The sequence below is a fragment of the Heterocephalus glaber genome, unplaced genomic scaffold (genome assembly GCF_053883595.1).
Source record: "Heterocephalus glaber isolate CG9 unplaced genomic scaffold, H.glaber_assembly_v1.0 deba00001472, whole genome shotgun sequence".
Taxonomy (NCBI): Eukaryota; Metazoa; Chordata; class Mammalia; order Rodentia; family Bathyergidae; genus Heterocephalus; species Heterocephalus glaber.
The window spans coordinates 38428855-38456091 of record NW_028258315.1 but is presented as its reverse complement, the minus strand read 5'-3'; the positions used below and the strand labels follow the sequence as shown (position 1 = coordinate 38456091).

At 38.6% G+C, this 27237-nt stretch overlaps 1 protein-coding gene and 1 long non-coding RNA gene across 38 annotated transcripts in view; one reads left to right on the top strand and one right to left on the bottom strand.

Annotated features, from left to right (window-relative positions):
- The window catches only part of Celf2 (CUGBP Elav-like family member 2), an 830356-nt gene that overhangs the window by 791289 nt on the left and 11830 nt on the right, over nt 1-27237 (top strand). For 17 of the 37 annotated variants that reach the window (XM_087181290.1, XM_087181288.1, XM_087181287.1 and 14 more), the window contains 2 exons: nt 16839-16970; nt 23877-24074. In XM_087181290.1, the coding sequence (XP_087037416.1) occupies nt 16839-16970; nt 23877-24074 (330 nt within the window). The remainder of the gene's footprint in view (nt 1-16838; nt 16971-23876; nt 24075-27237) is intronic. The other 20 variants (XM_087181297.1, XM_004854549.4, XM_087181276.1 and 17 more) reach the window with 3 other exon arrangements.
- On the bottom strand, nt 59-26048 carry LOC110351139 (uncharacterized). The gene is made up of 3 exons (XR_015439133.1): nt 25901-26048; nt 19362-19409; nt 59-2838 (listed from the first exon to the last, which is right to left on the bottom strand). It is a non-coding gene; the product is annotated as an uncharacterized LOC110351139 (long non-coding RNA).

Genomic DNA, 27237 nt, shown 5'->3' with positions numbered 1-27237 from the left:
TGTAACTAAAAAAATGACCTTTCTTCATTATATGTATATATTGTTACAGTGCCCCACACACACACACACAAAGAGCAGCGTGGTACCTATTCCCACCTGACAGAGTAATTCTGACAAAATGGTCAGCAGAACATCTTGGCAGTCCTGGGTCAGGAGTTAGAGGGCTGCACATCACAGACATCTGGCCTTTTCCCTCATGGTCATTTAGGTGCTCTCTGGTCATTTAGGATTTGAGTTGGGTATGCTCAGAGTGGCATCTGCTGTATGAGTGTCCCTGGGATAGAAGGTAGGAGCTATTTGTATGCTAAGCTTGATGTGGCTTGTATTTACATAGATTTCTTTGTTCCTCAGTCCTTACATTGAGCTGAGGTTTTCATACTAAAGTTATGCTGTGGGAAGTGAAAACTGGAACTTTTACCAAAGTTTTGCCAGAAGCCCTTAGAATTCTGACTCTTGTAATCATCATTCTGGAGATGCAGCCAATGTGTTTGACACTAGTCACAACAGTGAGCACTTTTCAAAAGTAGGTTTGCTTGGACCTCTGGCTCCCCCAAACCTACCCCTGGAGTCTCAGAAACCCCATGATATATGCTCTCTGGGGCCTCTTATACTTTCACAAACAGGAAAATCATGCCTCCGAGGGAGCTTTGCTCACTTTAGAAAACTTACAGCCTCAGACAGATTTCCTTTATATTGACCTGAAATCTGCCTCTTTATAACTTGCAACCACTGATCCTAATTTTAGTCTGTTGAGCTACAAAGAATATTTTGATGTCAGAACTTGAGAGTGATTCTTCCTTTGGTTGTCTTCTTCCTGGGCTAAATCTTTTTTTTTTTTTCTTGTGGTGATAATGCTGGGGTTTAAACTAGGGAATGCTGAGCTATATCCTTAGCCATTTTTATATTTTGAGACAGGATTTTACTACATTCCCCAAGGCTGGCCTTAAATTTGTAATCCTCCTGCCTCAGCCTCCTAAGTAGCTGGGATTACAAGGATATGCTACCATACCAAGTTAAATTGACCTTTTTATTACCTCTTTCTCTCACTCAACTTGACTTTCATATCTGGTCACCCTCTTCTGGATGCTCTCAAAACTATACACATAGCTTTTCTGATGGCCAAAATAACAATAAAAGCTGCAGAATTTGTAATCCATGTAGTTACCTCTAGAGAAGAGAAGGTACTGAATCTTCAAATATTGCAAAGTCAAGGGGGAAAAAATTAACTTTTCCGTTGGAAGACAAAATGGCCAGATTCTCTTCAGTTAGATTCAGCAAATGTGTTCTGTTACCTACTATATATCAGGACCATCGTGTTTGATTCTCATGTCCTTGTAGGTGGGTCACATTACTCCCACTGTGTGGACATGTTAAGCCTCAGCTAAACTATGCAGATTGTGTAAGTTCTTACAAATTGGAAGCAACAGGGCCAAAAAATTAAAGGTGAATATGCGTGACTTCAAGTTCATTGCTTCCATAAGTAAATATCTACAAGATCAATCCAAGAGGCAATATAGGATTTTAGGTGTTATCTCACTGGAACCAATCAGCTGGGTTTAAATCCTGGCTGTACAGCTTCCAGTAATAATGACCTTTCACAAGTTACTCCACCTCACAGGATAATTACAGATGACTAAATGAGTTAATACATATGAAGTGCTCAGAAAAATGGCTACCACATGGTAAGCACTCAAAAAATACTAGCTATCATCATTAACTTTATTCCTGATGAAAGTGAATTCAATACATTAATTTTCTGTTGCTGCTGTGACAAATGACCACAAACCTAGTTGCTTCAAACAATATGCATTTATTATCCTACAGTTCTGTAGATCAGAAATCCAGCATCCTCCCTGAGCTAAGGCCAGGTATCAGCAGGCTGCATTCCTTCTGGAAGCTCTCAGGGAGATCTCAGTTCTTTACCCATTCCAGCTCATAGAGGCCACTCAGCTCCTGGTTCTTTCCTCTGCCTTCAGAGTCATCAATGTTGAGTCAAGTCGTTCTCATGCTGCCATCTCCCTGCATATTTTTTCTCTTCCATGTCTTTCTTCTATTTATATGAACCCACTCAGATAATCCCAGATAATATCCCAATCTCAAGCTTAGTGGTTTAGCAATTTTGATTCCATCTTTGCTTTGTAACCTAACAGGAATTAGAACATGGACATCTGGGGTGGGAGGCATTATTCTGCCTGCTCCCATCTCTGAACATAGCCCTTAGGATCAGACAAGCTTGTTTACCTACCCAGCAAAGGAAATGTTAGGACAGGAAGGCCTTTATCAAGCACAGCATCGTGTATTTTAACTCAGACTCCCTCCAGTCCTTCTCCCTCTCCTCACATATGCAACAGGAAGGTTGACGAGGACTAGGGTGGGAAGTACTCTTGGTTATCCATATATCAAACAGAAGGACTTTTTCCTGGGAAGTGCACCTCAGGTCTCTCTGGAAAACCGAGTAAAGGAGAACAAGCATTTATTTCTGATGCAAATCAACTAAAGTGAAATTTTGCCTATAGACACACTCAGTGATTAAACAGGGCCTTGTGCAAGCTAAGTACACTGCGCTCTAACCCCAGGCCCACCCCAAATGGAACTTTTTACTACAGTTAAGATTAGAAGAGCTTGTTCATTGGGCTGATTTAAGGATATTTTTGCCACAAATGGCAAATGCCATTTGGCCTCCTGTCTTGTGCACACAGCTGGAGTGCTGGCTTCCATCTGAGTCCTCTCTCATATGCACTGGGTCCATCTGTGGAGCATCTGAATTGGTGCTTCCTCATCTTTGAGGTGGAAGAAAGATTCCTGTCTAGTTCACAGGTTTCCTCAGAAGATTCCCACCTACAGGGAAAGAAATGTGTCTGAGAGACTTTGCTGTTTTAGATGGGGTTGGGGAAGCATTGGTTGGGTGGGTCCAGCTGTTTGAGGTATCAGCTAACAATTATTCCTGGTGATCTTCTGGCACTATTTTCTTCCTTTCTTCCTTTTTTTTTTTTTTTTTTTTTGATCCTTATATAGTAAAGACCTAATAACCTAGGCACTCAGTCTCTGACCTGAAGTTTTGAACTGGCCCAAGAAACTGTTCTGAGTGTATTGTTCACCCAAAACAGACACAGCTCTGAGGATAAGGAACCTATGCTGTCCTCTCAGCTAGGATTGGTGTTTGGGAATTTCTTAGCTTGGAATCTTTCCAACAAAGAACCAGCCCATTCCAGTGAGGAAATAAACTCTGTGACCAGGTCAAAGTGGGCATGTGCTCCCTACATGTCTCCCTGACTACCTTGCTCCCCACATTCTCTAATGGCCCCCTCTCCCCACAGTTTTACAAAAGGGCATGTGCTGTGCTTGCCCTGTGAGCTAATAGAAACACAGCTTTCGTTTACTCCCATGTCCATTTTCTTTCCTGGTTAGCCAGCTAGTCAGAACACCTGTGGGTGGTAGATATGTTTAAAGCAGTGGTAAACTAGGTTTCAAATGCAACATATGGCAAGTTATCCCTGCTACCACATGTGCAACGTGAGGCAGGCTTTGCTGGCTCTCACTCACATTTTCCTGGCTTTGTTCTGTGACCATTTATTTGGAGTGTAGCAGCCTGCTAACAGAGGTATTCTGGGTGATTATGGTCTAACACTCATGTACCACCCTTCTCCTGGAATACTCCTTTGGCATTTTGTAAATAGTTTCAGAGACAAAGTAAAGGATGCAGTTACCCAAAATAGCCAGTCTGCCAACACTGAAATCGAAAAATATGTGTGTTGGTGACATTCAATTTGTATCTATCATGTTGAGGATTGTGCATCTAAGTGTTCAACAGTTTTTAAAGATTTGATTGAGATTGGATGCATGACAAATTTGAATTGTTCTTTTGATTTAAACAGATTATTCAAATTTAAAAAGTTCTTAAAGGCAGTTAGATGTGTGATTGAGACATTGGGCAAATTTTCAAACTATTGTCCAATGATACAGAGCACATGTAGTCTTCTTTAAGGCACTTCATCTAGTTAATTTTTCTTAGTCTCATGCTTGGTTCCTCCCTGTCCTATTCTTCACCCTCTCCCCATCTTTCTACTGGGACTTACCAAGAACAGCAGAATAAAATGTGAGAAATTATGATCAAACCAGTTACTATATCCAGTATCCCTGGATTTTTAAATAGAAACCCAAGACATAAATAGACCTCTAATTTATTATTTCTTTATAATCAAAATGGGCACACTGCCTTCAAGTTTCCTCCACCTCTGCCATAGCCCCTAAACCAGGCTTCCTCATGCTTGTGTGCTACATGTGTGTCTCTTAGGAGTTCTCTCTCCAGTTCACTGCTCACCATTAGGACTGTGAATTGTCAAGACAGGAACAGGCAAAGGAAGGCTTTCACACACTGTTCTTCAAACTTGCCTTAGAGACCTGAAGGACCTGAGAAATCATCCATGAGCAATGAGATCTGCCAGCTCTGCTGTCATTCAATTTCATCTCCTTTTCCCTCTTGGCAATGAGTGAAGCTCTGGCTAGAATTGGCCACTGACAACTCTCCTCCCTCTTGCTTTGCATCTGTCTGGATAAGAGTGCAAATAGGCAGCATCTGTGGGCCAGCAGTTCCTAGTCTGGATGCTACAGAGAGTGTTTATAGTCTGGCACATGGGATCTTCTGTATGATTTCCTGTGAGGTGGAAGAGGGCCATCCTGCAGAAATAAGACCAATAGCCATGAAGTTTCCAATAACTGTAGACCGAAAAGTAGAAAAAAAGCTGCTCCTCTTTGTTGTATGAAAGATGCAGTCTTGTCTCCTCAGTTCAACCTCCATCCAATAACTGAAGATCTAAAAATTTCCAAATGGTGCCAGATACTGTGCTATGTTCATTACATAGACTACCTTACTTTATCCTCACAAGGACAGTTTGAATTAGATCCTTTTCTTTTTCATTTAAACATGAATTTAAAAGCAATGAAAAAGAAGCTTGAGAGAACAGTTCTAGTACATGGCACTTAATCTTTACAATATTGCCTCCAATTTTCAGTATTCCACTGAAAGAAGGTTGATAAAATTATAGTTTGAGGTCATGTATTAAGAGCTATACCCTCATTTTTATTTTTGGTACCGGCAATCGAACTCAGGACCTTGTGCTTGCGAGGCAGGCAGCTGTACCACTGGAGCTAAATCCCTGGCCCACGCCCTCATTTTTCAATAGCTGTGGGGCCAAGCTGGGACCCCTTCTCCTGCCATCCTCACTGATGCCCATGGCAACCAATCTCCATGGTGCTTCCTCTACTCACTCATAGATGAGAAGTAGGGTCACCTTCCCAAGTTAGATTGCAAAGGATTAGAGGCCATTAAGGTCTCTGCTATAGAATGAGGTAATGCAGAGATGGAGAATAGGAACTATCATATGTTTTGGCTTTTTTTGTTTGTCTTACTTATTTTTTCATTAGTATGTTTGTAGTACATAATATGTACATTCCTTGTGGGGAGTTGGTACATAACACATCTTAATTCTTTTTTTCATCCCCTTCCCATTTAAGATCTGTCTCTCTACTTCCTGTTGTCTCTTTTTTAAAAATGATTTATACTTTGGGATTCCCATATTAGAGAAGTTATGTGAGGGGCTGGGGATTTAGCTCAGTGGCTCCACCGCCTGCCTCTTAAGGGCCAGGTCCTGAGTTCAATCCCCAGTACAAAAAAAAAAAAAAAACAAGAAGTTATGTGATATTTAAGCTTATATGTCTGATTTTTTTTCATTTAACATTATGGTCTCAAGGTGCATCCATTTTCCTACAAATGACTCAAGTTCATCTTTCATTATAGCAGAATAGTACTCCATTGTGTAAAAATAACCACATTTTCTTTATCCATTCCTCTGCTGATATATAGGCCACTTCCAAGATTTAGCTATTAAGAATTGTGCTGTTATAAACATGAGTATACATGTATCAGTGTAATATGATATTTACTTTTTGTTTTCTATTTGTTTCACTAGTCTTTAAGTGAATATTTTCTAGCATAATATTTAAATTTCTTCAATTATTTTTTTCAGTGTTTTTAAAATGTATGTCCTTAGTTATTCTAGGAGTTATAATATTGATCATATCAGACTCTACTTCAGTTTTACATTCTTAATTTCAGTAAGATATACAAATGTTCCTCCTATATAATTCTTTCCCTTCCTACATTTTTATGCTACTGCAGTGGTACACTGGTTCATGAACTTAATTTGTTTTACAGTTTTTTGAGGAAGATGGCCATAGTTGTGTTTGTCACCCAATGTGGAGTTTGTGAATAGAAGCAAAATTTTGTTGAATGCTTATAAGAACCAAATTGATTGTGAACAGAAGTGTTCGTGAACCAAAGTATTACTGTATTTGTATAAACAGTATGTCTATGTATGTTAAAAACCCAACAATGGCCGGGAATTTAGCTCAGTGGTTTCACCGCCTGCTGCGCAAGCGCAATGACCGGAGTTCGATCCCTGGCACCAAAAAAAAAAAAAAAAAAACCCAACAATGTATTATCATTACTACTTTATGTAGTCTAAAAAAACTGAAATGAAGAACAAATGCATATTTATGTTTATAGATTCCATTTGTAACCTCCAATTTGCTGATTTGTTACCATCTTGTATGATTTCCCTACTCCAATATAATTTTCCTCTCACCTACCTCCTTTTTACTATTATCAAATATATTTCAGTGTGCTACACATCCCACAATACAATTATATACATTATTTTGGTCAATTTATTTTTAGTTAAGAGGAAAAATCCAAATATACTTATACTATATGTCTGGCTATAGATGTCTTTGTGTTTATCTCATTTGGAGTTTGTTGATTTTCTTGGCTTTGTTAATTAATGTTTTTCCTCAAATTGGGGAATTAACTAGTTATCATCTCTTTGAACATTTTCTAGTCTTTTTACATGTATGTTATTGTGCTTAGTGGTGTGCCATATTCTGAAGTTCTGTTTTTCTCTCTATTCTTCAGAATGTATAACTATTTAGCAATGTATCTTCAAATTCATCCATTCTTCTGTCTGTTCACGATTGCTGTGGACCCCTAAGAAGAATGTTTCATTTCAGGTCTTTACTTTTCAACTTTATTTGTGTTATTCTTTTGATACTCGTTGATGACAGAATATTGTCATCATGCCTTTAAGTATACCTTCCTTTAGTTCTCTGAATGTATTTATAATAGCTGCTTTGATGTCTTTATCTGCTAAGTCTAATATCTGGGCCTTCTAAAAACACCTTCTGTTGTCTACTCTTTTCCTATGTATGGACCACAGTTTTGATTCTTTGCATTTCTTCAACTGTTTTGTTAACTGGACATTTTACATAATATATCATAGCAATTCTGGATATTTATTTTCCTCATCCACTCCATGTCCCCCTTTCCACAAGTTATTTCCTTATTTACTTAGCCAGACTAGCTCAGTGAGGTTTTTTCCCCCAGTGTACATCTGTTATTCCTCAGAAGGAACGCCCTTGGGTTATGAGTGACATTCTTTTCATTTTTTCAATGACATCATTCTTCCAAATGACTCTTTTTGCCTTTTTGGCTGATTGTTTGTGGCTGATTTGTCTCTGCTATCATCACATACTGCTTTTAGTCTCCACTAACCCCCACCCACCCACCCCCCCACCCCCCGTGGTTTGATCTCATTAAAGTCTGGCCCTTTTGTAAGAGTAAACCTTGAGCTAGGCCGAAGTTGCCCCGACCCCAGGAAACTCTGTTAAACTTTCAGCTGCTCTACTAGGCCATCATGGACTATCAGCCTCATCTTAATTGCTCCCCACCAAAATTTTTATTGTTTTCTTAGGCTTGAACTTTCCCATTCTCTGTTCCAAATAAATGCATTCCTCTTGGAAGAACTATGGAGCTTTGCATTCTTACAGCCTGTCTCACCTCCAGACCAGACCTCTTATCATTGCTCCAAAACTGCTACAGGGACAGCAGCCTGCTTTTCTTTGAATGACAACACTGGTCCACAAGAGATTTGCACAGGGTAACACTCGGTCTTCTTGGCTTGCCTTTCTCCACAGAGAACCTTCAGCTGATAAGTGAGATGGGTGAGAGTGAAAGGGGCCAGTACTACACACACACACACACACACACACACAGAGGCCACCATACTACTTACATTGAATTAGAACTTTTACAACACATGGGGAGAGGGTAGAAGTGTTGGAAGTCTGCTCTTCCCTGAAAGACCACAGCCCTAGATTTGGCCATACTCACCTAGAATACAGCTTCCATTATACTGAACAAAAAAAGTTTAGGGGAGAGGTGGTATCAGGGAAAGGAGCCAATTATGGTTGTGGTTCAGATGTCGTAGATTGTCTCTGTTCTTACCAAGAGTTGGCAAGTTTTCCTAAGAAAAATTTTTAATTTGTACATATATTTGGACAGTTTTCAGAGGCTCTAAACCACTGGATTTTATAGTTTTCACCAGTTATAGTTATTTCACTGGTGAGAGGATCCATGGATACTATTATACTGACATACTAGAAGTGCTTCCCTGGTATCATCTATAATTGTTAAAAGGAGCCAGTCCCAGCACCCAGAAGGAAACTCCCCTGCCGCTGTTCCATGCTCCTAGGGCAGAGAAGCTGAGCCAGTCCCAGCACCCGAAAGGAAGCTCCCCCACTGCCATTCCACGCTCCTAGGGTAGAGAAGGTGAGCTGCGCGAGTGCCAGAAGCACCCACCACCACCACCACCCCCAACACCCCAACAGCCCACCCCCAACCCAGTGGAAATGAGAAGATGCGTAAACAAGCCTCAAAAAAAGATTTCCGGATCACCTACAGCAACGCCAAAGGGAAACAAGATGGAACAATCTGATACTCAACCACTTGGACTCTCTGAACTGGCAACAAAAGAGGATCTGGGAAAAATGAAATCAGAAATAATTACTCAGATAACAGCAGAGATTGTGCTCATAGTGCAAGACATGATTAATAAATCTAGAGAGGACACAGATAAAAAAATAGAGGATCTGAGGAACATGATGGAATCCCAACATAGGAAACAAATAGAATCCATAAAACAGATGCAAACAGATTTCCAGGAGATTAAAAACTCCATCGAAAGTCTGCCCAGCAGAATGAATCAATGTGAGGATAGAATTTCAGATATAGAAGATAAGATTGCAGTTAGTGACCAGGAAAAGAAAAATTGCTTTAAAATTGTAAGGGAACACGAGAAATCAATCCAGCAGCTGCTAGATGATGTGAAGAAGAATAACATAAGACTGATTGGAGTCAATGAAGAAAGAGGAGAGAGTGCAGATGACATAAAAAAAACTGTTCACAGAAGTGATGGCAGAAAACTTCGCAAGCAAGGGAAAAGAACTTCACATACAGATAAGTGAGGCATATAAGACTCCAGCTGGCCTTGATCAAAAAAAATCTACACATAGGCATATAATAGTTAGGATTCCAGAAATCCAACAGAAGAACAAAATTCTACAAGCAGTGAGAGAAAAGAAACAAATCACATACAAAGGAAAGCCCATCAGAATCACAGCAGACTTCTCAATGCAAACCCTCAAGGCAAGAAGAGCTTGGAGTGATATATTTCAAGCCCTAAAGGAAAACAGCCTCCAACCCAGATTGATGTACCCTGCAAAAGTATCTTTCAAAATGGATGGAGAAATAAGATACTTTCTTGATAAAGAGCACCTCAGGAACTTCATGAATACCAAACCAGCACTCCAAAAATTTTAGACAATACCCTAGGAAAAGACAATGAGGATCACAACCCCAGGAAGCCCAGCAGAATGAATCCATTGGGCGTGACAAATTAAACACAAAGGGGGAGAATCCATCAAAAAGAAAAAGTCATGACAAGGCTTTTAAAACTTTTAACTTCATCTCCCCAGTGAGTGTATAATTCAGTCTTGTTATTGTACTGATTAGTATTTTTCTGATTCTAGAGTTGCACACCTTTCCTTGTGCTGTACTGGCTATTATCTTCTTGTGTCTGCTTTTTAATTGGGTTGTCTATTAATGAGCTCTAATAATTCTTTCTATATTCTGCTCTAGGTTATATGCATTGTAAATATGGTCTGTTTAAGGACTACTTTTCATTTTAGTGATGTCATTTAAAGTCCTAAATTATGATGGAATCTCACTTATCAGTTTTTTTCTTTTATACATCATGTTTTTTGTATCCTAGGTAGTTCTTGCCTACCCTAAATTCATAAACATTTTCCCCTATAATTTCTTCTTAAAGTTTTATACTTTTAGGCTTTCATATTTAGGTTCATAGATCCCTTCAAGTTATTTTTATGTATAGAAGTAAAGGGTTGAGGTTAATTTTTTATATATGGATACCAGGTGTTCTAGTGCCATTTGCTGAAAACACTAACTCTTCCTTGGCTCTTGAATTGAGTTTATATTCTGTAAAATGCTAATGTTAAATAATCTTTCAAAACTCAGTCGACCATATATGTGTGGTTCTATTTTTAGATTCTCTGTTTTATTCCAATGATCTGTATGTCTTTCCTTACACCAACACTGCCTTGATTACTGTAGCTTTAGAAGAAGTCTTAAAATTAGGTACTAAACGTCTTCCAACAGTGTTTTTTTTGTTTTGTTTTGTTTTGTTTTTTTATCTTTTCTAGGTCCTTTGTACTTCTACATAACTTCTAAATTTCAATATCCAATTCTTCACTTATAGCAAGTATACACAGACCTGAATTGTTATATATATCTTGTGTTTTCTAATCCTGCTAAATTCAAATACAAGTTCTAAGGGCTCCTAGAGATTTCTTAGTATTTTCTCTGTAGATCATCATTTCATCTACATATAAAGATTTTGCTTCTGCCGTGCCAATCCTATCCTAATTGTGTCATATTATTGCCAGACTGTTTTGGTAGGGCCCAGGTTTCAAAGTTTAATGGACAGATAAAGAGTAAGCGTATCTGCCCTTGTTCCCCACCTTAAGGAGAAAGCATTGTACCTTCTCCATTCATATAAGGCATTCTCACTGGAAGTATGGAGCATATGTCTTTAATCTGTTGAGAAGGTGCTCTTCTGCTTCTAGTCTCCTACTAGCTGTTACCATGAACAGCTGTAGAATTTAGTCCAATACTTTTTCTCCAACTACTGACAGGATCATATGGCTTTTTCCTTTCCTCTGTTAAAATGATGACTTTTGGGGGTGGATCTTCCAGTGCTGAACCAACACTGCCATCCCTGCAACAAAACCACTTTCTACATACTGCCAGACCTGATTTCTAATAGCTGGTTTTGTTAAACAAATTTCTATCTATGTTCATACTTTTTTCTTCTATTATCTTTATCCAGTTTTAGGATTAGCACAATGTTGATTTCCTAAAATGAGGGGAGAAGTGTTCCTTCTCTTTTCTGCTTTAATTGTTTGATATAATTTATCAGTTAAAATATTTATGAGACTGCTGCTGTCATATAGGTAGGTTTTCAAGCTAGGAATATACTTTCTTTAATAGGTGCTATTCAAATTTTATATTTCCTCCAGAGTTAGTTTCACTATTTGTCTTCCAAGGTACTTCTTAGAAGTTGTCAAATTTATTTCAAAACAGATTTTTGAAATATGCTTTCTATATCCTTTTAAATTCTGTAAAATCTGTGCTAGTATCTCCTAGGTCTTGATATTTTAATTTTAAAAATGTATAACTGATATTGTGTAATAGGAAGTAAAGGTCTAGGGGGCAGGGGATGTGGTGGGGAGGGGAAAGGGAAAAAATACGAGAAAGGGAAAAAATGGAAACGGGATCTTTGCAAGTGGAGAGGGGTGGAGGGGGTGAGGGGAGGGCAGGGGAAGGGGGAAGAAAAATAAGAACCAAGATACTCATATAATGGTACAAGATCCCAATGATGTAGGTAAATGTATTTTATACCTAAAATGTACCAATAAACTTAATGGTGGGGAAAAAAATTCTTCATTCATATAATTGTTAAAAACATTTTCATGTTTTTGTGGCTGGTTCAGAATCCAAATATGTATTAGAGATACTTTTTTACCCCCTTACTCACTGGCACAGCAGTTTGGTAAGGACTTCTACATACAGAGACCAGAAATATTCTAAGGGAAATATACCAGATATGGGCAGACAGTGAACATCTGTTTCTGTAAGTTTAGGTGAACTAAAAACCACTCTCATTTAAAAAACTAAAATGTCTACTAAGATATTGTTTAAATATTTAAATTCCATTAATAATAAAAGGCAGGACCCAGCGAAGTAATCACACTGAAGGTGGCTTTCACCTTAAGGACATTTGGTGAATCAGATGAACTTGGTCATCACTTGTCAAAGCTTTTCAGTGTATAAGGAATATAAGGAAATCCAGAGCCCACCTGAGGACTCTACAGTAATAGGACACCATCCCCACAGAAGTTCAATATTCTGAAAGGCTGAACTGTTAGTATAAGAGGAACAAGAAATATTTCCCTTCAGAAACTATTCAGAAAAGTACCTGTCCTAAACTAAAATTGAAATGGATTAAAGATCTAAATATTAAAACAGAAACGCCGAATCACCTGGAACACAGGTTAGGTAGAACTCTTGAAGACATTGGTGCAGGAAAAGATTTTATGAACAAAACCTCAGTTGCCTGTGAACTAGCACAAACAATCAACAAGTGGGATCTCTTCTTATTAAAAAGCTTCCGCACAGCAAGAGAAACCACCAGCAGTGTGAAGAGACAACCCACAGTGTGGGAAAAAATTTTCACCTGCTGTTCCTCAGACAAAGGTCTACTATCTAGAATCTATAAAGAACTTTAAAAAATCAGATCTCCCAGATATAAAGACCCAATTCAAAAATGGGCATCTGAAATGAACAGACATTTCTCAGACAAAGAATTAGAAATAGCAAATGAACATATGAAAAAATGTTCAACATCACTGGTCATTTGAGAGATGCAAATGAAAACAATGCTGAGATTCTACCTCACCCCAGAAAGAATGGCTGCTATCATGAAATCAACCAATAAGAAATGCTGGCGGGGTTGTGGGGAAAAAGGAACCCTGCTCCACTGCTGGTGGGAGTGTAGACTGGTGCAACCACTGTGGAAATCAATATGGAGATATCTCAAAGAACTAGGATTGGAAGTCCCATTTCACCCAGCTATTGCCTTGCTGAATATCTTCCCCAAAGAATTAAGAGAATCATACCACAGTGATATATTTGCACCCATGTTCATAGCAGCACAGTTTGTAATAGCTAAAACTTGGAAACAGCCCAAATGCCCATCAACTGGAGACTGGATAAAGAAAATGTGGTTTTTTTAATAAAATGGAGTACTACTCAGCCCTAAAAAATGAAAAATTATAGACATTTATAGCTAAATGGATGCACATTGACGCAATACCCTTAAGTGAAATAAATAGGACACACATGTATAAATACCGAATAGTTTCTCTAGTGTGAGAAACTGAAAGTGTAAATAAGGACTAAAAGGTATAATAGATAATGTGAAATAGGAAGAAAAGGGACAAAGTGGAAGGGGAAGTGGGAGGGGTAGGGGAAAGGAAAGAAGGGAATGGAATTAATATGAGAAAATGAAAAAATGGAAACAAAGTCTTTGTAAATAGGGAGGGATGGAGGGGTTGGAGGGCAGGGGAAGGGGAAAAAAATAAGAACCGAGAGAGATTATGTAAAAGTGCAAATTTCCAATGATGAATGTCATTACATTGTATACCTGAAATGTACCAATAAAATAAAAATTTTTTTAAAAAGTGCCTGTCTCCAAACTTAGCCCTGAATGCAGATAAGAGAATTTTTCTCTGAGAATTTATAACAATAAACAAGCCCTCACATGGGCTTGCAACTAAACCTTATGTTATCTGAATGATCAGAAATCCTCAAACCATTTAAAGCTGTCTCTGAAAGGACCTATTTTCAACTTAGGACTCAAAGACTTTTCAGAAATAATGTTCTAAGATAGTTAAGCTCACAATTTAAAAAACATACAAGTAAATCAAGGACCAATGGTAAGAAGCCACAGAGGCATAGACACCATATTTAGGTCTACCAAGACCTCACATACTGGAATTATTAGCACACAAAGGAAAGCAAATACATATAATATGTTTACAGAAATTTTAAAAGATTTGAAAAAAACAGCAACTGATTACTAAAAATGACCAGGCACTTTGACAAAATAAACTTTCAGATATGAAAATAATAATTATAAAATTCAGTGGATATGTAAGTTTAAGAGCATGTAAGATATAGTTGAAGAATTTGGTGAGCAAAACAGTTAATGAAATAAATGGTTGATATTTTTTGGCACATTTTACTGCCTTCTGGCTTCCATTAGTACTATTAAGAAGTCAGGTGTTGGGCTGGGGATTTAGCTCAGTGGTGCCCCCACCTGCCTAGCAAGCACAAGGTCCTGAGTTCGATCCCTGGTACAAAAAAAAAAGTCAGATATTAAGATATCTAATTATGTTCCTTTGAGGGTATTTTTTCCCCATCTGGCTGTTTTAAAGAACTTTTCCTTGTTTTTGGTGTTCTATGTTTTTTATTATGGTGGATAAAATTATAGATTTGTTTTTAGTTTCCCTGCTTGAAATTTATTGAGAAGCCTGAGCATGTGAATTTTTGTCTTTTATCAGTTCTCAAAAAATTCTTGATCACTAACTTTTCTCACATTACCTTATCTCCATTCTCTTTTTTCCCTCAAAAACATCAACTAGACCCATGTTAGATCTATTCCATATAACTTAACCTGTCATATTTTCTGTCTGTCTCTCAAATATGAATAATATCCACACATTTGTCTTCCAACTCACCAAGTTCTCACTTCAACTGTGAAACCAAGTACTATGATAATTGTTAATTTTATTATGCACAATAATAGTTTTGGGGTTTTAAAATAAATTCCTTAATTTTTAGAACCACACACTGAAGTATTGGATGGAGTGAAATGTAAAGTCTGTACCTTAACATCCAAAGAGGGGATGGGCTGGTTCTCTAACATTCCACAATCTGGATGTGGTTTTATAGGATTTTTGTTTTTGTTACTGTCTCTGCTTTGTGCATGTTAGAAAAGTTTCATGATACAAGAGGACCAGGAACATCAACTAGATTTCATATAATTGCCATTTAAGGTTTTTTTCAAAAACAGTGAAAAGGTATCAGAAGCCAGTGCCATACATGAACAGAAATTTAACAGGTTAAAAAATTAATTTTTTAGGAATTTAACTTGCCTAAACCAAAAGGAACTATATACAAGGTACAATGATATGTGGTCTCTGAAGATAAGAGTTCCTGGCTATCCTGGATGGAAGGGAAATCCACATGCTCAGGATTTTACAGCCAGAAATGGACCAAATGCTTCTTTTAGCAGCGATCAGAATCAAATTTAGCCTTTATCTTCATCACCATAACAAAATGAAATATTGTGTGCGGAAAAGATCAGATTATAGAGCCATATGAATGTAAGATACTTGAAATATTTAAAGAAGCAACCATATATGCAAAATAATCACTTTGGAAACAATTTTGGAAAAAAACACTTTGGTAAGCCACTTTGGAAAACATTCGGCAGTTCCTCAAAGTGTTAAAAATAGATTTATGACATCCAACGATCCCATTCCTAGGTATATACTCAAGAGAACTAAAAATTTAGTCAGGCATGGTGGCACAAACTTGCACTCCCAGCACTTGGGAGGCTGAGGCAGGAGGATCACCACAAGTTTGAGGCCAGCCAGGGCTACATAACTGAGTTCAAGGCCAGTCTACACTACAAAACAAGACCCTGTCTCAAAAAAACAAAACACAACAAGAATTAAAATGTATGTCTACATAAAAAGTTGTACCCAAACGTTCACAGCATCATTATTCATAATAGTTCAAAAGTGGAATGGATGGATAAACAAAATATAATGCCATCTATACATCTATATAATAGAATATTACTCAGCAACAAAAAGGAATGAACTACTGGCACATGCCATAACATGGACTAACCTTGAAAACATGTGAAGTATAAAATGTCCAATTTAGGCAAACCCATAGGCACAAAGTAGATTAGCAGATGTTGAAGGGGATGGGAGAATGAACAGTAAGTGCTAATGGCTATGCATTTCTTTGAGCATAATAAAAGTAACCTAAAATTAGACAAGATTGTACAACTCTGAATATACTGAAAACCACTGAATTGTGGATTTACATTCATAAATTTTATGCCATGTGAATTATATCCAACTAAAACTGTTATTTTTTAAAAGGGAATAGGAGGAGGAGAGGATTTGTACCAAAATGATTTTATTTCACACCACTCTTAATGCCACCTGGGTACTAAAGTTTTCTGTCAAATTCAGGAAGTTGCATGACTTTTTTTTCCAGAAACTGAGAAAATGCCACACTGTCTGAAGCAGAAACAATAAGAAAGCCAAGAAATTGCCATTTTAATCCCCTACATCTACCCCTTTTTGTCGCAGTAACTTTTCAGCCTAGATGACAAGGTGGCTAAGAGGACACACTCTCCTACCATGGGGCTAATGGAGGATCATGCAAAATGACAGGCCTCCCATTCATAAAAGTTCCCCCACTAACCAGCAATGAACATATTCACTGTTGAAGAAACAGCTAAAATGGTGTGCGTGTGTGTGCACGTGTGTGTTTGGTGCTGGGGTTTGAATCCCCAGGCCACTATGATGATCGCTTTAATGTAATTGTCAAAATGGTCACGGGTATGATCCCATGTGTACTTCCACACAAATACAAGGGAATCATGTGGGTTTCCAGTGTCTAAATGATTTCTCAGTTTGTCTGCTGTGATGACAACAGATTACTTTTCAGTCCAGTTGGCTTTCACTCATCTTGTGCTTTCTGTCTCCCTTTTCCCCTTTTTCAGTGGCTGCTTCAACCCCCAACTCCACTGCTGGTGCAGCCATGAATTCTTTGACCTCTCTTGGGACTCTGCAAGGATTGGCTGGAGCCACTGTTGGACTGAATAATATTAATGCACTAGCAGGTACCATAAACAGTGAGTATTTACTGCTCTGGTGGACAGCCTTCCCCCAAATTCTCCACAGAAAATGGTCAGCCAGAAATGACCTAAAAAGGACATGGAATGGGGAGAACTAAAACTTGGGATGGAGGAGCACATGCTATAATAAGCAAATGCTATCTACATTCATTTTGTCTCAAAAAATGTTCAACCACTTACCACCACCCCCTAATTCTTTCCATTATGTAGTAAAATAGTCATCCATAGTTTGCTGTGGTTGACAGATATTTTCAGGTTTCCAGGAATTTGGTTTGGTTTTAGTTTTCTTCTTTCCTGATGCAAGGAACTGTGTTATAATAGAAAAACTAATGGAGTAGAAGTCAGGAGCATGCTCCCGATCAACTGTAAGAGCTCAGGTGAATCACTGCTCCCTCTCTGGGCTTCTGAGTCCCCATTTGAAAACTGAAAGTTCTGGATCTGATGATCTTAAAGGTACCTTCCAGTTTTAAAATACAAAGATTCTTGACAATTAGAGGAAGAAATGAGACCTTGGAAAAAAGGAAATGAAACAAAGTGGAGAGGAGGTGCTGCTCGAAGAATATTAGCAGTGACATCATTTCACAGTGGCATCATTTTACTGGTAGGGTGAAATAGGTTTTGAGGAAAATAGCTTACCATATTACACTTTGTTCTTAAACACGAGGGCTCACCAAAGAACTCTAGGATCTATCTTATACAGCTAACCTGTACTTGTTCCTGTCACTTTAAATGTACATGGGAACTAGTACCCCGGCCCGAGAATAAGTTATAGTTTAGGCCTATGCATAATGTATGACCTAGGGCTGGGAAAAGTGATCCTCAGCCCACAGAAAGGACACCTAGTTTGCCTGTGCTTGCATTCAGTCACTCTGGTTGCCTTAGAAAGATGGAGAACTAGGATAACCCATGATTTTTGAGTTTTGGACCCAGTTACATACCATATAGCTCAAGCCACCTAACACCTTGCCTGTATTTATTTTTAATAAAGGCATCCTCACTATTTGCCCTACTTTAAGCCATGACTCAATAAGTAAACTCTTTTTTAAAGCCAAAAACAAATTTATACTTTAAAAGTTCAGAAAGATTATCGTGCAATTTATTTGGTTAAAAAAAAAAAAACCCTAAGACTCATTCAAATATAGATTAACTTGTATAATCCTGATAAGAAAGTAAATCATGTTTAGAAGTAGGAAATTTTCAGAATTCAATTGCTCTGAGGAAAAAAAACTCACTAAGTTTTATCTGATCATAGCAAAAATAAAAATGATGGCTGTTGGTTAACATATACTATAGATGGGTGGTAACCGTGTGAAAGTCCAATGTTTTATTCCAGTTAAAACCGCCTCCAGCTTTTACGTTCTCCAGCAGACAAACAGGAGCCTCATTGCCTTGATTCCTGCTTCTGGTACAGCTCTTTCTGACCTTGTCCTGCAGAAGCGCCAGCCCACATGTCCTTCACCTAGGTTGAGGACGTATGCGTTCACCCACATCCCCTCATGCTGCTTCTCTTGCCCCAGGACCTAGTTCCCCTCAAACAAGGACTTTGATTTGATCGCCCGCCTGTCCTTTGTCTGCAGAGTAACAGGCCAGTGGGAATGGTTGTCCTCCTCAGCACGTGCTCATGACTGCTGTTTGTATGTCCTCTTGTCTGTGTCCTGCTCCTCTCCACCCTACTCTGTTGTACGTTTCTGGGCTTTTACCATCGTAATCATGAAGACCACAGAGGGACTTTGTGGAATGTCAGAGAAACCATAACTAGTTCTGTGTGAGGCGTTATGTTATACCAAATTTGCTCTGGCAAGGACAACAGGTTTAAATTGCTTTGCTTCTTTTAATTCTTTGTCATTGGGTTAACTGAAGAATGTATAATTTATAGGAAACTAAGAAAGAATGTTTCTGGTTTCAAATAACTCCTACCAATCAGTATGAACCAGGAAAATGTTTAATTAAATCAAAAATTATACACGAATGGAAACACATTGCTTCTCATTTGATGTGTTACTAATACAGAGCTCTGTTACAATCTCAAAATTGACTTGGAGTTAATATTTGCTACTTGTCTCAAATTAAATATCAAGAGAAAACTTGCTGGAATAGAGCATCCTCTTTTTGGAACAGAGTATTCTCTTTCAGATCATTCCTCAATAGAACTGATAATGCTACCTGTTCTCCTGGATAATTCTCAAAGAAATTAATAAAAATGGCTCTGTGGACAGAGTCACATTCTAAAATAGTTAACCATAGCTTCCATATCTTTGCTCTTTTCTGTCCCATGAACCATTACTTAATACCACAAGGAGTGTAAAATTTCTGGTTTTGGTTTTTTTTAATGGAACCAGCTCTTTCCATGGACAAAGAAATAAAAAAGAAAGTAGGCAGATGACTTACCTTACTTAGCCTAGATTTGATCTTATTCTCTTCTAGAGAACCCCACTTCTGAAAGACAGTTTTGGGTTTGTAGATAAGTAGCTAAATTAAAGTGAATTTTATACTTTTTCTTCCCTAATACATTACTGAGTGAAGATGCTTTAAAAAGAAAAAAAAACAGCTCTAAAAAGCAGGAATCAGTAAGATCAGAAGAAGGAACATGGGTAATTCAGGGCTTTCACCTCTGGATTATCTGAAGGTTCTCTGGGCACGTTTTATATATTAATATCTGAACTAAGATGGAGAAAAAACTTTGTTCAGTTACATCTACCCAAAAGTTTATGCCAAACTTGATATGCTTGAATGTACATCAAGTAGCATCTTTATTTTACCTTGCATAAACTGCATAGTTCTTCCAAATAGCTTACCATATCACACTTAAAATTATGATTATTTTAACATAACTAACGCCAAATGGCTGGTGAGGAGTGTTTATAAAATTATTCTATGTAACATACAAAAAAGATGCTTTGAGCATAGTATGGTACCTTGTCACTTTTAATCTGCATTTCAACAATTGAAATTACTGTTCTAACTTGTACTCTTGTAATTTACTAACATGTATGGAGTTAAGATACATGCACAAGTGCACACAGTGCCACACATATTCGTGAACTTAACACAGGCATACATGAAAGTGCCACTAATTGCATTCATATTTTTATTTATCTACCCTGGCTCCGGACATTTTATACTGAGGTTTTCACTTAATAGCTTGTAGCTTAGAATGACATACTTCATATATATAAAGCAAAATTTATCCCAGAAAACAGGTTACAAATCTGTGAGAACATACTCATACATTCCTCACTTTTCTTTTTTATTTGGTATAAAACCTAGCAGAATGGCTTGCAAATCAACACAGTCTGCTTATGGTACTCTACCACTGACACTACTTTTCAGAACCAGCTCCATAGTGGCCACTAAAAATATTCATGCTTATACTTATGGGTATGTATATCATTTTAACAGATTTACTCAGTAACCTCACAGCTTTTTGGTCTGTATCATTTGAGGGCCTTCAGAGAATAATTAAGGGTAAAGCACTTAGTCAGGCTACTTACCAACTACTTTGACAGACCATTACAGAGACTTCCTTTGCAAAAGTTTGTCACACCTATCATATTATTCCTGCCTTCATCAAAATAGCTTGCATGAGAGTCTAGATTAAATAAGAGGAAATAGTCATCCATTTAGCCTTTTCAAAGAAAAGCCCTGTTCTTTTAATTGAAAGCATTTTATTCAACTTAACTTACCCCTGCTTCTATTGTCCAGGACTTTTTAGAAGTAATTAGATACGAGCAGCTAAGTTGATGAGTATTATCTTGATATAATGCTTATTTATTATAGAATAACATCAGGTAATTCATGGGAATTACTGGCAAAAGTCCAAATCTTCCTTGGATGTTTCCTCAAATTCTGCCATGTATTCACTACCTTTTCTACCCTAGGTTTTGCATACAACCCCCACCCCAATTTTCCAAGGTAAATTTTGAGTTTTAGTATTCTCAATGCACTTGCCTTCGTTAGAATTTCTGCCTTTATTTTTTGTTCTAAAGATCGTTATACCATAGAGAGTTTGGCTGATGCCAAACTCTCCCTCTCTTTTTATATGGCTCCTGATTAGTCCCCCTTTGGCATTCACATCCCATCCACTTGATGCCGCCTTGGCTACTTTCCTCCCCTTCCCAAGGCAGCTAAGGCCAGCCTTGACTATCTCCCAAACACACAGCACCAGCAAAAGCAAACAATCCTTCAGAAAGCAGATTTTCTCTGAGGTGTGGTGTGAAAACAGCCAACCAGTGGGACCTAGAGGTAGGAATGATGGAGGACGAGGCTAGAGCTACAACCCTCACAAGAGTCCTGTTTAGTTCTGAAACATCTCTCTGACGCAGTATTTCAGAAACATGAAATTTCATTCTGTTTCTGTGTTTTGAGAAGAAAAAAGTTGGTAAAACAGGGGAATGACTTTAAAAGATAATCCACCTGACCTGGATAATAGAAAAAACCACAGACAGAAGAAAGATGGGGTACCAGTGACCACTACAGAGAGACCTCCTGGAGAAGATGAGGGGCTGAGGGTACAGACCGCAGGAAGGCACTTCTGTACGGCTAAATTGCAAAGTCTGAAAACTCCAAGACCCTTACCTACAAGACATAGAGATGTGGCAGTCTAGTCCATTCTGTGGAATGGCAGGGGGATTCAGAGCTCCGTAGTCATCATAATGGAGCTAACGCCTTCAGCCTGTAAGACTGTCAGGCAGCTGTGCTACCCAGAGCTCCCTGGGCTGCCACATACACCAAAAAGAACCACACACCTAGAGGCATCAGTAGAGTGGCAGGTCATTGCTCACTTTCCTGTTAAAAATTCTTCCCACACAGGAATCTGAGTTTCCAGACGGTTGAGCACAAGACTTGATCTCCTCTCTCTCTAGCACCTATTAAAAGCCTGACAAAAGTAGAACCAATAGAACTCAGGAGTGCCTCCTCCCTTGCTATGTCACTTTACACCTTCCTCTCACCTGGGGGCGGGGCGGGGGGGGGAGAAACATGAGTAACACGGTGTTTGCATAACACAAATATTGGGAAGTGAGGATGAAATTGGACCAAAGAAGGAAAAGAGTAATTACTCCCCAGTCCTTTAGTAACCATAACAACAGGAATGGAAAAAAAGAAGAGAGACAATGAGGTAAATGTGATTAGTTGGTGTCTGAGTAATCATTTAGATTAATTAGCAAGACAAACTATTTCTAAGCTCTTTAACAGTGATTATTTGCATGACCATAAAAAAAGAATAGACTCCATTGTAAGAACTGCAAGCAAATACAGCAGGACCTTTTGGCTAACTCAGGCTTGCTGGATCTGCTTGAAACCACTTCCTTTCTCAGTTACTCCATTCTCAGGCCCTTCAAACCTGCCTCACCAACCTGCCCAGCCCTCTCTGAGGATGGTGTCCTCTGCACCATCCCCCACAGCCCAGCTGTGTCTCCTCAGGCCCCATAGCAGGAATCCCACACCTGAGGCACTGTGAGAGCCTTCTACCTTTAAGCTGTGGTCTAATTTATATCTTGCATGTTGTCCTTTTAATCTAAGAGATGAAGTTGGCAAAATAAGAGAAGCGCCTATCGAGTAAATAGGACATGCCCTACCTCCTCTATTTCCTGTGGATGGCAAGCAGGAACAGTGATAGGAGTGTTAAGGTGATTCTATTTGATTCCTCTGTGTAATTTGCAAGCATCCTTATCTTAGTTGTCCTCTATTCTCATTAGACTTCTTACCAATTTTCTTCGGTTAGTTATTCTTGCTATTTTAATACCTCTAATCAATAACCCTAATCCCATCAGGATTTTCATGAATGCTTAAAGTTTTTCTGAGAAACAGATCTTTTAAAAACCTTTTTTTTTTTTGGTACCGGGGATCAAGTGCAGGTCCTTAGGCTTTTGCGAAGCAGGCGGCGAAACCCCTGAGCTAAATCCCTGGCCCAAAAACCTTTTTAATCATAAAGGGAACCACAGGCAATTGTGATGTCACCTTTTCCATTTCCTGCATTTACAATGAAAAGTTAACACTCTAGGAAGCACTGCTTGTTTTGATGAGTTCTCAGGGAAAATGTGACATAATCTGCAACCAGAATAGAGCAGCCAGAATACATGGACAAAATCAAGAGAGCAACTAACTCATCAACATCCATTTCCCATCATTTAATAGCCAGGATCCAACACACAGACAGTATCACTGCATCTGACTGGGAAAAGATGACATGAAGCTTTTTCTCTGGTACAAACCTGTTAACCGGACAGTGATGAATATACATGTGTGGGTGCACATATGTATACAATACTCCTACTCCTTGGTTTTTAAATCATCTAGGCTGTTTATTCATAAGGTCCTCATTCCTGACAGCACCTTTCATTCATTTAAGAAAACCAGTTAATGGCCTTGCTGACTCACTGGTTTTTAGAGCATAGAACTTGTCTGTTCTGGCATTTCCTCATCAGACGGCTTGAAGGGAAAGAAAGTTTTATTTTATCCTTGCGACCTTACCCCCTTGAGCCATCCCATGACTCCTCAAAGAGCCCAGTAAATGGATTTCAGTGTACAGATATCATGAGCCTCTGCCACTAATGTTTTCTTTACATGCTTCTAAACTCTAAGCAGAAGGCTTTTATTTCTGAAAGATAACAATGGTACTTGCCAGTAGCACACTGCATGGAATTAAAATGTACTGTCCAACTGTAGTGCCTCAGTGAATTTTGATTACTGGCCTAGGGAGTGAAGGTTATCATTGCTTAGGTATTTTTCCCATTATTGTGATTATTTCCTCATGGTTTTGTTTTGATTTTCTGTTGGTTTAATCGGTGTGCTAGCTGCATGCACTTGCTGTTGTACTTGTGTCAAATGATTCTCTAACTTCCTTTGGAAAGCACTAATGAATAAGTGCTATTTCTCTTCTCTATTGTTGGGTTTTTTGTAAAGTTGCTCAAATGCTCTCAGGTATGGCGGCTCTGAATGGAGGACTTGGCGCCACAGGCTTGACGAATGGCACAGCTGGCACCATGGACGCCCTCACCCAGGCCTACTCAGGAATTCAGCAGTACGCAGCAGCTGCGCTGCCCACTCTGTACAGCCAGAGCCTGCTGCAACAGCAGAGCGCTGCAGGCAGCCAAAAGGAAGGTATGTGCCCACCCTGGGCCCCACGCTGGGGCCTGGCAGGGCCACCCTACCCACATTTACCTTTAAAGTACACTTAGAAGATGCTGAACTGAACTCATGTCATAAGAGAAGTCAGTCATTTTTATTTCTAGTGTTTTATTTCCTGTGTTCGTGTTTTTAAAAATTGCAGGCTTCAGTCATTTGTCTTCTCTCCTGTTCATCTTTTAGTTTTTCATTCAGCTATTAAGCTGAAGTTCTCATCCCTTGTACTTTTACATGCATTTATTAGTTGCTGCCATCTGAAATTTGTGAGGAACCTCCCTCTCTCCAATCAGCATGGACCATCATTTTCTCCCTTAATGCAGAAACTCCTCTTAGTAGAAGGCTTGTGTGGGTGAAGCATGCTCCTTCCTACATTCCCCAGGATCTCTGAGTCCATTCATCCTATGATTGTGTGGCTGCCTATCAGTAGCCAATGCTTCTCAAGGTAATGATCCACCCTTAGGATCAACTTGGTCTTTGTTTAATTGGGGGTCTTCTGGGGAAGCAAATAACTGATTGATTGCCTTGCTTCTCCGCCAATAAAGCAAAATAAACTTCAGGAAGTTGATGCTAAGGATAAATTAAAGCCAATTATAAAATGGTTAATGACCTAATCTAAATATAGTTTGTCATCATCCCTTTTGATTCCTTCTTAAATTGCTTTAAAACAAAATCAGCAACAAGCTATTTATTTTCCCTTACTTGTTTAGAATGTAGAGAAATAAGCTAAAATAGAAAATTAATAAAGATTTTCTAAAGTTTCCTTTCTCCTTTGCCTTCACCCACTAGTTCCAAACTGCTTTTGTCTGTCTATTCTTTTTTTTTCTTTTTTTAGTATGGAGGATCAAACTCAGGACCTGGCGCCTGCAAGGCGTGGTGCCACTGAGCTAAATCCTGTCTGACTATTCTTAAAGCATGGTGTTCTGTAAAAATCATTTTACTTTGAGTTGTGATTTTTAGGAGAACACAGCCTAAAAGATATTTTTTTAAGTTTTTTCCTTTGATAAACAACATAGAGATCACTAAAATGAAAGGTACATGAAAGTCTAGGTTTTTTTATCATTTCACTTTTCTCTTTACTCTCAGCTGTGACTGTTATTGTAGGTTTTTTAAACATGCAACTAACTGTTCAGACAACTATAGTTCACCAGTCATGTAAAAGGGACCCTACATCATAACCACCACAAGTCTTCCCTCCAGGGTTTATTTAGTCATTTTGCCTGGGGTCTGACTACCATGGTGACAAATAAGGTGGTAGAAGAGATCCTGTAAGGTGCTATCCTCAGACAGAGACTATATATACTTTTGGAGAATGTTGGTCACTTCTCCATTATCTAGCAAGGCCTTACAGTTATATAGCTTGTGCCGCTGAGAAAAGACCCAAAATTCAGTGGCTTAAGTGGTCCCTAAGACCTTTTTTTTTTCAATTGCTTCATTACTGCCCTAGGGATTTGCAATATAGATCAAAATAACTATTACCTACTCCTGATTAACGTAGCTCAAGAAATTTAACCTGTTGGTTTAAGTAAAATGTAATTTAAAAGGCAAATTATACTAGGAGAGGGGAAAACAATGAATTTTATTAGAGAACAGATTTTGAGATTCCTGCTCCAGTTAGTCCTTTAGTCAAGAGAACTAAAAGGTAACTTAATGTATTTAGTCCTGTACCCTGGTATATTCCTCCCTCCCCAACACACAGAAAAATGAGCCAGTCTGTCTTGTAAATAAATGGTTTTAACTTTTTCCCAAATAAATCTTCTGAAGGGTTATGGCATCCCAACAGATCTAAATGGAGGCAAACTCACCGCCTTTCTGTCATTCCTAAATATCTTCTGACTACTCTCTCATATCTTCCCATCTTCCTTCATTTGCAGGAGGCAAGTCATACACACACAACTTAGGGCTTCCAGGGACCAACAGGAAGCCAGAGGCACTGACGGTCTGGTACAGCTTTGTTCCTGCAGACTCTCCCAATGTTTATGCTACATCACGTGTTCTGTGAGAAATGTGAAATATAAACACTCCAACTAGCTGAACTAGCAATGTAACACCAATAACTCTCCCAAGTTAAAATTACAGATAGTAGGAGAAATTGGACAAAAGGGTGATTTGTGGATAGGATTTTATTACTTCTAGATGTAGAGAAAAAGGACAGTTCACAAACAGCATCCTCATGGGGAGAAGGTAATGGCCACCTCAGTTGCATAAAAGGGAGGCTTTCCATATGAAATTATCTTTTTCTCATCTTAACACTAAAAATCTAGGGGTTTAAAAAAATAATATAGTTTCTTGGTGATGAAAAAGCAGGGCTGTGGGGGCAAACCAGAAGATGCTACTGCCTTTTTTTCTGGGAAAATAATGAGTGAAGGTGCAAAGCTTCCTTCTGATTTTCACAGTCTCCATCTGGCATGGATACATTCAAAATGTACAGAATTCTAGAATGCCAGGATTACTCAGGCATACCCAATAAACTGTCCTGTGCATTAAATGTTATTTTCCCCAGGCTTCAGGAAGAGATATACTTCATAATTCAAATCAGGTCACATTACTCCCCATTTATGCATTTAGATCTTTCATTCAGAAGGAATATTAAATCTGGTAGTACTAGATTTGACCAATATGCATATTGCAAAGGATGGGCATGGCCCAGTAACACTCAGAGCATCCATGTCCAATGTTTTGGTTCTTGATCTATTCATATTAAGTAAACCCAACAGTTATATCCCTTTGAAATGCAGGCTGCCTCCCCTGCACTACAATAGGGATCCATATATAGCATCTGTGACCAATACAGAAAGTTACAGTACTCAGGTAGACACATCTTTTAGGAAGAAATAGTTTATCTCTGGCTTCAGTCATATGTATCAAAGTCTGCCTTGTGAAACTCCCATTCATTGGGACACTATGATTTTATGGGAGCAAGAGAAGAAACTCAGATATTCTTCGCAAAGGTGTTTATCCACTTATTTTTACAAAGTTCTTTTTATCCCCATTTTATTTCTCTTCAACTCACACACCGCCACCTTTCCTACCTCTTCTACCTTTCCTACCCCACTGCAGCCTGTCCCCTGGGGCTTCACAACAGGGCAGGCAGACCTGGTCCCTCTCCTGTGAAAGCCAGTTGCAGATCCACATACCAGCT